General features: G+C 29.5%; 2 protein-coding genes across 3 annotated transcripts; one reads left to right on the plus strand and one right to left on the minus strand.

Annotated features, from left to right (window-relative positions):
* Positions 1-202: 202 nt before the first annotated feature.
* LOC101216249 lies at positions 203-2,439 on the plus strand. Its single transcript, XM_004144586.3, has 3 exons — positions 203-532; positions 1,879-1,950; positions 2,085-2,439. Exons 1-3 carry the CDS (start codon positions 328-330, stop codon positions 2,378-2,380), a joined length of 573 nt encoding a protein of 190 aa, XP_004144634.2. The 5' UTR covers positions 203-327; the 3' UTR covers positions 2,381-2,439.
* A 1,015-nt stretch (positions 2,440-3,454) lies between these two features.
* Positions 3,455-6,764, minus strand: LOC101216012 (cytochrome b561 domain-containing protein At4g18260). 2 transcript variants are annotated; one of them, XR_004215822.1, is made up of 5 exons: positions 6,398-6,764; positions 6,134-6,295; positions 5,384-5,468; positions 5,144-5,292; positions 3,464-4,060 (listed from the first exon to the last, which is right to left on the minus strand). XR_004215822.1 is itself a non-coding variant. In XM_004144585.3 (4 exons), the coding sequence occupies exons 1-4, from the start codon at positions 6,554-6,556 to the stop codon at positions 3,766-3,768; spliced, it is 765 nt and encodes a 254-aa protein (XP_004144633.1). In that variant the 5' UTR covers positions 6,557-6,731; the 3' UTR covers positions 3,455-3,765. The 2 variants fall into 2 exon arrangements, 1 of the variants encoding a protein (XP_004144633.1); XM_004144585.3 differs by lacking the exon at positions 5,384-5,468 and having other exon boundaries at positions 3,455-4,060; positions 6,398-6,731.
* Positions 6,765-11,917: the final 5,153 nt, after the last annotated feature.

Below are 11,917 nucleotides of genomic sequence, written 5' to 3' on the forward strand. Positions count from 1 at the left end.
GATATATGCATGCAAGAATTGATGAAAGATGATTGATTTTTTTTAGCCATGAATCTAAATCGTTGAAAGTATATTTATTTATTGGCATTACTATTATTTTGTTGCCATTTTGTAGCTTCAATTATTTGTGGTGAAGCTATTTTGGATCATAATTATATATATATATATATAAGAAAATGAAGTGGATATAAATGCACAATGCAAATTAAACAAAATAAAACAAAAAGAAATAAGAGAAAAATCATAGCCTCCAAAATCAAGTTCCTCTCCCAGTTCCAGTAATGGAGAACAGAAGCCTTAGATTTTTCATTTGAAAACCATCAAATCATGGCCTCCAATTTCATTATTGGATTTCATTGCTCAAATCCACACTTTTCTTCTTCTTCTTCTTCTTCTTCAAATCTGCTGCATAATAAATCGCTGCCCTTCAAGTTCCATTCTCGTTGTTCATCTTCTTCGAGAAAATTCGCTGTTTCCGAGAGCGCCGAGGGTAGAGTTAACGAAGAGGAATTTCTCATTTCGTCTTCTTCTGGTATGTGTGTTAATTCACTGCTTAAATGTGTATTTTCTTGATTTGTTCTTTGTTTTGTCTCTTTGCTGCTTGTTTATTTGTTCCCTTCGTAATTGATTCTTCGTTCTGTAATTCTATAGTTTAATATATTCATTTTCAATGGATGAATTCCTATTTGTAAATCTGAATGGTTTGGGTTTAAAATTCTATTTGAGAATATGTTATTAAGAGAATGGACATTATGGACTCCCTTTTGATGTGGAAGATCCAATTCCAATCCAACTGGTCTATCTATACAAATATAGTAAAGTAATGCTCATCTTGTTTTCCTTGGTTCAATATATTTCTACTTTCTAGGCTTTGAATAGTATAAATCCATCTGCAATTCAGTTCGGGTGCTTTTAAAAAATTTCATTATCATTTTCGGGTCACCATAAAATTTGAAACCTAAGAAGCACGTAACAAGGATACGACGTGATATGAACACGACGACATATCATGTTTTAAAAATCTAGGACATGATACGGCAATGACACACTTATCAAAATATTCACTTTTTAAAAATATATATCATGTTTATGATAAAAGAAATTTCATATTAAATAATTTAATGCATTTATATGCTTAAAAAACCTAGTTCGATGTATTTCATACTCATATGTGTCTTTTTAGTCTACCCAATAAGTGTTCTATGCATACTAACAAGTGTCGGATAGCTATCCACCAAGTGTCGACCTAAACACGCTAGCTAAACTAAAGTATTTGTATTCTTTGTTTGGAACTATTTATTTTTCCTATTATTTGTGGAAATGTTATCAAACATTTGTTAATAGCAAGAAATAGACAAACCCAGTTAGTATCTGTGGTTTCATTAGAAAAAGAATAACAAAACTTCATCGGACAATGTCAACAGCTTGCTATTAGGACGAAATATGAGGGCTATCGAAGTTTAGAAATCTACTTGAAACTAAAGTTAAACAATGAGTCTAAAAGTGTAGTTTATGTCATTTTGATCTTAATATTTTGAGGATTGCTCAATTTAAGTTTCTATACATGACAAAGTATCTTGAGTTTAGTTCACAGTGATAGTTTATTGTTCATTTTTAATTTTTTAAACAACTGTGTTATCTATGTATTTTTACTATAAATTTTGAATATATATTCGTATATTATATTTCTTTATTTCCTTGCATGAAATTTATTGTTACTCTTTTCGTAAATTTTGCGAGACTAAATTTAAGATTTATCGAAACTACTAATACTAAAATTGAACAAACTTGAAAGTATTGGAACGAAAATGTTATTTTAATCTTAATCTTATTGTGTATAGATTATTTATCATTATTTTTTTCCCCTCAACTGTATAGGATCATCTTCTTCTGCACGCACACAACTCGATCTCTTGGAGCAGCTCTCTTCTGGTAGCCAATTAGTTGATGGTAAGTCAGCTGTGACTCTCTTCTCTAAACAACTAAACAAAGTGAGAACGAAATAGAATGGCATTGGCTTTCTTTCATTGAACTTGATAGAGATGAGTTCACTTGAACTTACTGAGATTATGTTATGTTGTCAGGTTATGAAAGCGATGGCAGTTACGGGAAAACTACTATTCGTGATCAACTTGCCCAATTGTTCAGAGACAGAGATGACGATTTTACCGTTCCTTTGGGCAAGAACTTGAAGAAGGTTAGTGCCAAGTTTTTGACAATTTCTCAGAAGAGGAATATCAAAAGACAAGCATACCTTAATGAAGTATCTCAAAGAAACGATTCTGTTTTCTTTGCTACAGTTGGAGCATTTGTAATTTTGCCCCCTATTGTAATATTAGGAATTGCTATACTAACTGGTTATGTGCAACTTTTTCCATGATATATATTCTATACATACATCTTATATATATATAGAAATGATTATCACTTGATACTGAAGATTCATTGCACATTCTTTTCATCTTTATGTGATTATATCATCTTAGTTCTTTTGAATGCCATATTGTTCCTTCTATGTTTCTAATCTTCAACTTCTACTTCTATATTTTGGTCACTGCTTCATATATGATTTTACAATTTAAGAATGGTAAGTTTTGAAATTTTGTTGTGGAACCGTATGTATATGTTTACTAAATTTTAGTTTTTGAAAATTAGAATTTAGTTTAGGTTAGTGCCTCTTTGGTCTATGAACTTTCAACTGTGTTTGAACAAGTGCCTGAAATTTCAACTTTGTGGCTAATGGTTTCTTGAAAAATTGTGTCTCACAAGTCCTTGACTATAGTTTTTTCTTTTGGATAAATTCATTTTTTTGAAAAACTTAATCGATGTAAGTTTATATAAGTTTATAAGACTTAATTGTTGGATCTATTAGATATGGAGATCTATTCTATAAGTTTGAATTTTATGTTTAACAGAATACTAAACCTTCAATTTTGTGTTTAGGATATTCATAGATTTTAAATTTGCAAGTTTATAGACTAAATTTGTAATTTAACTTTTAATTTAGACCTCGTTTGATTCGTGACAGAAAGAATTGAGTAGAAAACTTTCTTTTACCATATTCAAAATTCAAAATTTGTGTTTAGGTGTGAATTTGAAAATGGAACAGCCCATCCTTTGTTTATAATTTCTAAAAGCAAAGGAAATGACAATTTATTGTTTTTGAAAATGTGCTATTTCAAGGTTGTTTTTTAAAATCGATTTTAGAAATAAGTATATCAAACAAGATTTAATTGTACTTTTTGTTTTTGAGGGCATAAAAACGAAAATGAATCACAGACCAAATGGAGACTCGATTTCTTTTATTTTGTATCATCAATCAAGAATATTGAGAATTCTACAATAAAAATAATATAGAGACCCTACAATCTTTATATGCTAGATCAACTGCTCCTTTTGTTGCTAATTTATTTTGAGACTAAATCATGATATCTAATCTTGTGATATTATTAAAAGAGCAATATCAGTATCTGTGCTCACATCTTTATTCTTCAAAAAAAGAAAACTTTGTATCCATTATGTGAAAATCTGTAATAGAAAACAGAAAAAAACTCACATTGTCTTATCAAAAAAACATCTCCTCCAAACCCAAAAGATTTTCCATTTCTTACAAAGACCACACTCTTTTCCTATACAAATCCCAAGAAGAAGAGAGAAATGAGTAAGAAGAATAACACCAATCTCATGTTAGTGAAAAGAGAGAAAAAAAAAAAGAAAGAAAGAAGCAACGTTTTGACAACTCTATTTTATTTACTCCTTAATTCTTCAGCATGGATCAGTAGGAAGTTCCTTTTGCTTGTCATTTGGAGACAGTACTACCAAATCATTCCCCAAAGTAACTCCTTGCTTTTGTATATACTCTACTTTGTCTTGGAATAGGTAAAAGAATGATATCAAAGAAATTTCAACACTAAAAATTATAGTCCAAATTCTTATACTTTGAGATGTTTTCTCATGGTATGCAAATAATCCTGAGTATACATTGAAAACTCCTAGCAGAGATACTGCTGTCCCAAGCATCCAATGTATGAAAAACCATACGCTTCTTGTTTTAGACCCCCTGCAACAGTCAATGAAGAGTTTATTTAGAGTTTAGAAGTCGATATCAATATCGTCCTGACTGTTTACTCCATCTAGATAATCTGCAGTTGATTTTGGAGTAAGAAAACTTTGCTCGTTTGTTTGTTTGGTTTTGAAATGTTCATCTGTACCCCTCAACCTTAGAGGTTGAATTAATTCCAACTTTGAAGTTTTGCAAGTGTATCCTCTCTATTACATTTTGGTGTGTAAACTCCTAGACATACGTTAATGAATCAATAGACTCCTAATTATATTTTTTTTATTGGAGAATTGTGTCCATACATTCACTCTAATAATCTAATTTTGTAAAATTTTACATTTGAAGAGAAGCTTAGATGTATTTGTGCATCAATATATTGATGATTTTCAAAGGTAATCATAACGAAGGGTCTAAGTTGATTGGCTTATTGAAATTTTGGAGTTTAATTGACTCGAATTATAAGTTTAACGTAGTATTGGTTAAACAAAAATTGGAAAGGGTAAATTAATGAAAAATCATAGTTTAAATTGAAAAAAATCTAAAGTTTAGGGGTATAAGTTGATATGCAGAGTATTTTTTAACAAAAGATTTATTAGAGACATGATTGATGAATAGGGTTCGCAAAAGTTGTTTTTGTTCAAGTCTTTTCTTGTATGCATTGACCAATTTTTACAACAACCAATATTCTTCATCAATCCAAAATTAGGCTCGAACAAACATTTAAGGGTGTTTCGAGTCAGAACTAAGTAAGACTAAGACTATTATACATTAAATCCTATTTAAAAATTTCACAATAAACACTATTTCAAAGCGTTTTATTTGTTATTACTATTTGGCATTCATCTTTTATTATTCTTTGCTACAATATTTATTATTTACTTCTGATCATACTAAAATAGTTTATAGTCCAAACACATATCATTATAACTCAAGCGCTCTCTTAGTCTTAGAATGGTTTTGAATATAGAACAAGATAGTGTGAAACTTAATTTTAAAAAATAAAATTGTTATCAAACGGGACTTTAATGACTCTTTCCAAGAAACTAGCGAGGCTTTATAATCATATGAAATATGAAAGTTTACCTTTTTGGCCTTACAATTCCAATCAACCCCTGTAACCAGATCATCCCATACAAGCCAATCCCTATCCTTTGGTGATTATTATTGAAAGCATTGTTGAATTTCTTGATAGACATGACTGCTCCTGCTGTGACTAGTAATACAGACACTATCTGTTCAACATAATCAAATCAAGATAATATGATATTAATGGCTGATTTAACAACTCATTGTGAGAATGAAAAATACTAGCATTATAATCACTTGAACCACGACTGTTTGATCTTGAAGTGAGATTCATCAAATTGGACCCCATCTTTGTGGTTGAAGTATAATCAAAATCCTTCAACTGTCATACAAATTTTGTATCATTTTGACTTTCCAGAGCTAAATCTCACCTAACTCTAATATTATAATCCATACACCTGCTAGATTTTCAACATTACAGATATTTGGCTATGAGTTTCTAATTAGTTATGATGTGATGATGCCTGTCTTTTCTTTCTTCACAAGTATATTCATGTATAAGATATTCAGAATCAGGACCCTTATAGTTTCTCTTTAACTATAATTAATTTCATAAAGTAGAGCAAGAAAAAGTGGATTGTTTGCTTGTTTAATAAAAAGTTAAAGTTAATTGCCTTAATGATGCTTCTACATTTATTGTTTGTTTAGTTATAAAGGATTCTTCTTTATGTAAACAATAACAAAAACAAAAAAGAACGTTCATTTTAGTATTTGAGTGTATTGTTTAGGGGTGAGTATCGGTTTGTTGGGTTTGGTTTTCCGACTAAACCGACACTGAATCGACTGTGATCGACTTAGTTAAATGTTCAAACCGATTCCTGTAATGAACGAGTACAAAAAAGATCGGTTGATTTAAGTCTTTGAATATTTTTTAAAATTGTTTAAACTGACACTAACCTCTCCTCTCCTCAGTTCGATTAGTTTTGTTCGGCCGGCTCAGTTTTTCATTCTATTATGATATTGCTAGAAAAGATTAGATGAACTTGCCTGTAGAATAGTATGAATGTAAAAGTAATATTTCAGCTTTCTTCCACATTGCTCTCTGTTAGACATTCTGATAACAAGAATCCCAACAGGCATAAGGAATCCCATTGAAGCCCATAGGAGAAATCCATGGAGTGTGATATCAAACAATAGGCTGGAACTCATCTGTTGCCATTATATAACCAGTAATCAATTTCAGCTTTAATTACATTACAAACCACTTTTCTCATTACATGTAAAATATGAACTGAAAGAAGAAATGGAAACCTTTTGGCTGTTGTCTTTCTTGCTTGAATGAATCATGTCTTCGTTTTTGTTGTGCTGTTGAGATGAGCTGACTTGTTGAAATGTGAGAAGAAGAAAGATAAAAAGTATTGAACTTGGAGGGATGGATAAAGTAAAAGCCGTCTTCTGCAAAAATAGCATTGTTTATTTGGTTCTGATGAAAGAAGCACAAAGCAGAATGGTGAAGCCACCCTTGTAGGTTGTTGCTATGGATTTCACAAGGGATCTTGAAAGCTTTTGTAGCAATAAGGAAAAAGGAAAAAGTAGAACAATGTCAGAGGAGGACCACTAAAGGTAGTGATCAATAATGCCCAAAAGAGGACACTGGACTATGGTACTTGATTTTTCTCAACAAATACAACTACTCATCTCTCTATCTAATCGATTCACCTAAAAGCTTAAGTTAATAGATAAATGTAAATCGCTCTTCCCAAACCCCCTTGAAATATCTGTACTCGCTCACTTTCAAACAGCACAATTACCCCAAGTATACAGAAGATCAACTTTTACAAAATGATCCCAAGGTTGGAAGTTTGATCTTCAACAACTTTCTTTTGACTTTAACATCAAAAGGTACATCATATACACATTTTATTTTCTTTCAGTTTCTCATTTTCTCATACGATCTAGAAAGCAAAAGAAAAAGAAAAAGTGGGAAATGCTTGAAGTTGGTGATACTTACAACCCACTTTTTTAGTATCAAAACAAAATTCAAAGTGGGGGTATGGGTAATAAATATATATAGTACGTACTATAGACAGTTTTCAACCATGTGGGGTTCACTGTGAAATTGTATATCATTTTATATGGTGTGAAATGAAGAACAATGTAGTAGTGGAATTTTACAGCAAAATAGGAACAAATTTTGTTGAGGCAGAATATATGAAAGTGGTTTGTTAGTGGAAACTGCTCAAAAGCATTATCTTTTGTTGGTTTTTTGTGTATACTCACACACACACACACACATACGCCATGGTCGCCCCACATACACACATTCAACAAATTTGTTTGTTTCCATTTGATTGAACATTATATTCACGGGTCTATACTCTCCTTACATTCTCACTTAATTAACTGCTCTTTATTTATATCAATGGAATCTCTCTCTAATTCCTATCTTTGATCATCATTTTTTGTTTTCATTGCATCATCTTTCACTCATCTAATTATTTATCGTTGTTATTTAACTATACAAATTAATTACTACTTCTTCGTCTTGAGGTTATAGTTGAATTGATATATGTCGTTACGTGTTGATTGTAGATAGAGATTTAAACATATGTTCAGGGTAGAGATAATGGTGTCGTGTAGCCAAATGTCATTCATTGTTAAACTACCACTAAGCTCGAAAGCTTTTTTTTCTTTTTAATGTGATAACTAAACCTACATAGATCCATACACTCGAACCTCTTCATAAATAGTAAAAGAAAACCAATTAGGTAAACTCAAAAGAATCCATATTAATTAAAAAAAAGAAGATGATTTTATGTAACTTTCACACAACGAGGGCTTCAAGACAAGAGGCACAAACTTGAACCTCCTCGCATCGTTCTTAATCGTCCATTTTCCCCCAATTTTCTCACAACCAAGAAAAGCTTAAGGCATAATCGACTATGTAGTAATTAACTTAATTATATCAATACTTCGACACCTTCTATAACATTGTAAAAATTCATAGTAATTAAAACATGGTCGTATACGATCTCTTGCTCTAATACAATATTAAACCACCACCAAATCTAAAAGCTTGAGCTAATGGATTTGTGCATAAGATTAATTTTCACCGTTCACCCATCAATAAATGGTTGGTTGCACTAGCTTTCACTTTGAATAAGATTTTTACCGACTTGAACCAAATTTCACACCCGAACGAGAAAAGATTGAAAAAGTTGTTCTATAGTCTACACTACCATAAAATCAGTTAAAAAGTGCATAGGAAAAAGCATTTTTAATTAATTGGCAAAATTGCTTATAGATTCAATGGTTGATTATGATTAATGTATAATTTTTCTACTCATAGACCAAAGAAGAAGCATGGAGATCTAAAAAGGTGAAGTGGTGGGTAAGATAAAAAAAAAAAAAAAAAAGTTAGGATCCATCCAAATTAATTGTTATTAATTACTATTATGGTTGAATCTTTTTCACAAGATATATTGTTAATTAATGATTATTGCTTTTTGAACCCGTGATTATTGTTGCTAATTAAAGTAATTAAAATTAACCCATTTGAGATCATTCAACAAAGTCTACACTAAAGAAGAAAACTTTAGGGTTATTTTAGTTTCATAAAATTTGATAATGATTTCACAAGAGATATTATTAATATAATATATGTTATCCAAATTGTAAATACATAGATCTTAGGATAAGTTTACTTTTTATCATCAATTTTCTTCCAACGTTCGTTATTAGTTAATAAGTATAGGTTCAACAATAAAAATCACTGACTCGTTTAGATTAACTTAAGAAAAACAATACGTTTCAAGAAACTTTTTCTTTTTATTTAAACTCTTTTGGTGAAAATTGTTTAAATACACTTCCAAAACTATTTTGAGTGTTCAATTTTTTTCGAAGTAACTTATTTTTAGAACTTAACACTTAAAATTGTATTCCGAATAGACTCTTAATCACTAAAAAAGCATTTGGAACGAGGAGTAACTTGTAATAGTCTACGTTTGGGATGCAAACTATTATAATTTCTGTTATAATAGTCTATGTTATGATAGCAAGTGCAGACTATTTACAAATCTTTTTTTTTTTTAAACAACGACGATTTGGTTTTTTTACAACGTTGATAGAAAGTATGTGACAATTTGATAAATTTAGAGATGGAAGAGGAGGAGAAATCAAACGATTACCCAAATTAATTATTTTTTTTTCCAAAGGTATTGAATTAAAGTGGATAGTAAAGAAATTGAGCTTCTAACCTCAAAGATATTGAATTAAAATGCGTTGATCAACTATGATCGTATTGGTAAAGTTGTATTATATTATTATTATTTGATGATATATGGGTTATAAAATGAAACTAATTATATCATCAAAGTCAATGATAAAAGTTGTAGATGAGTTGATATTTAGTGTTTGAATTTTAAAATATTTCTAAAAGTGTATTACAAAACAAAGAGAAAGAGAGTACTATAAGGTAACAAAGTTTTATAGAAACAAATATTAAATGGTGATGTGAGTACATCATAATTAAAATGAGAGATTATAAAAAATATATACATATAATTAAAACCATTGTTATATGATTAATTGATTGGCAAAATTTGAGTTTGAAGCTTAATCAAGTGGTTTTTTTTTATATATATAATTGAATTAGAGAGATTTATAAAAGAGATTAGTGATTAGTACTATCTAACTAATTAGAAGCCTTTTCTTTCTTTCTCTCTTTTGTCTTTTTAAAAAAGATAAACCAAATTATACTTTATATTAAATATAATGCCTTGCCCATCATCATTACTCTCTCTCTCTCTTTATGTCAATCTCACATATTGATATTATTAGTTCATGTTTGCTAAACTACCTTCAATTTGGCTCCTATAATCTTTTTCATACAAATTTTCTTTTAATTTTGTGTTTAATAATGATTATAATCTAAAGTTTTAATTTTGTCGTCAAACAAAAGTTAACAAGTAAAGTGAGTTTAGCTTAATCATAATTGACATAAATTTTTATTCTCATATACTTTTTTAGATATATATACATTAGACTCAGTTTAAAGAATTTTAGAATCTTATTAGCAAAATTCTAAAAGTTGGTAGTATTGAACTTTGTAATTAAATTTGTTATTATATCATATTTTTGTGAGTTTGAACAAACAAATAAATTAGTTTAATTAGTCTCAAAGTTTGATGAATGGCTGAGTACATTAAGTATATATAGAATATCCTCCAAAGTGTGATAACAAATGAAAAAGGATTGTAAGAAACATCCAAGATAACATTTAATCATTAAGTTTGTCCAATAAAGCCTACCTTTTGAGTTGTTCTAGTAGCTAAGCTTTTGAGAAAGAAATGAAATAAGAATACATACAATGTTGCAAAGAGAATGGTAGCTAGAGAGTAAGATTCTTAATTATATATATTATATGATGTTGTTGATAATAAAATTTGGTCAAAGTAACCTTTGGGTAGGTAGGAATCTACTAAGAATAGCAATCCATAGTCATGTTTTATATGTAAGAAAATGCTAGATTAGGGCACACGAACACATAAATATCATAAATGGGTCGTCTATCCGAAGGTCAAGTTGGTCTAAGCGTTTAAAGTCGAGGCAAAGATCTTTCCTAACTAATTGAAATTTGTTTGAAATGAGACAACTTTTCTTATCTTACACATATATAACCCTTTTTATAGGTTCAAAATTACTCGTAATATAGGTTACATGCCATTGCTCTTTCTTCTCTACTCTACTTGAGTTTGATGGGGAGAGTGCCAAGAAAGAGAAAGGTCATCAAAGAAAATACACATTTTGGAGAAAGATTTTGAGAGATCATAGCATAAGAACAAATGTTGAATTTTGGCCACCCTTAAGGCTGACCAATTAATTTCATCTCTTCCACTCATTTTTTTTTTATCATATATCTTTTGAACATTAATTTAATTTAAAGTAAAAGGGGGAAAAAAAAGAAAGAAAGAAAGAGAGATAAAGGAAGTTATAATTGTGCTATTTTTCATTATGGAGTAAAAGAAAAGTTGATGCAAATGATTCAACATAGCATCACATTGATGTTTTACCTAGCCTCTTATCATTGAATTAATGACCTAAACAATAATCTTAATTACAAAATGACTATCCAACACAATATGATGAAGAACTTTATGGTACTAATTAATTTGATTATCCTATATGTTTTTGTATGTGATTTTTTGAGAAAAGTAAAATTTAATCTATAAATTATGTAATTAGAATTTAGTATCTATAATTTAATCAAAATTTCATATATAATTAAACGGTGTATGTTTTATCAAGTCATGAAATTTGTAATTATTTTATAATTATGAAAAATATCAATTATTTAGGGTCCGTTTGGTAACGTTTTTGTTTCCTGTTTCTTGTTTTTTGTTCTATGTTTCCGATTTTTTGTTCCTTCTTATTTTAGAATAAGAAATAGGAATGTGTTTGATAACTGTTCTTGTTTCTGATTTCTTGAAGAAAAAAAATAGAAATAGAAAATGTGTTTGATAACTGTTTCTTGTTTCTTGATTTTCTTTAATTTTTTTTTTTTTTGTGTTTTATTCACATTTAATTCAATTAAACATGAAACAAAAATATATGTCCTCTATTAAACATAAAAAAGAAATAAAATTATCAGACTTAGACAGGAAGATTTTCTTATAATCTTATGGAAAACGAGATGAAAATTGAGATATGAAGAACAGAGTCGACGAGAGGAAGACAAAAACCCACAACGAAGAGGAGGACCGGAACCCATGGCAAAGAGAAAGACAAAAAATAACAGCTAAAACACAGATCTAAGAAAAACCCACAAATTCA

The sequence above is a fragment of the Cucumis sativus genome, chromosome 4, assembly GCF_000004075.3.
Source record: "Cucumis sativus cultivar 9930 chromosome 4, Cucumber_9930_V3, whole genome shotgun sequence".
In the NCBI taxonomy this organism is placed as follows: Eukaryota; Viridiplantae; Streptophyta; class Magnoliopsida; order Cucurbitales; family Cucurbitaceae; genus Cucumis; species Cucumis sativus.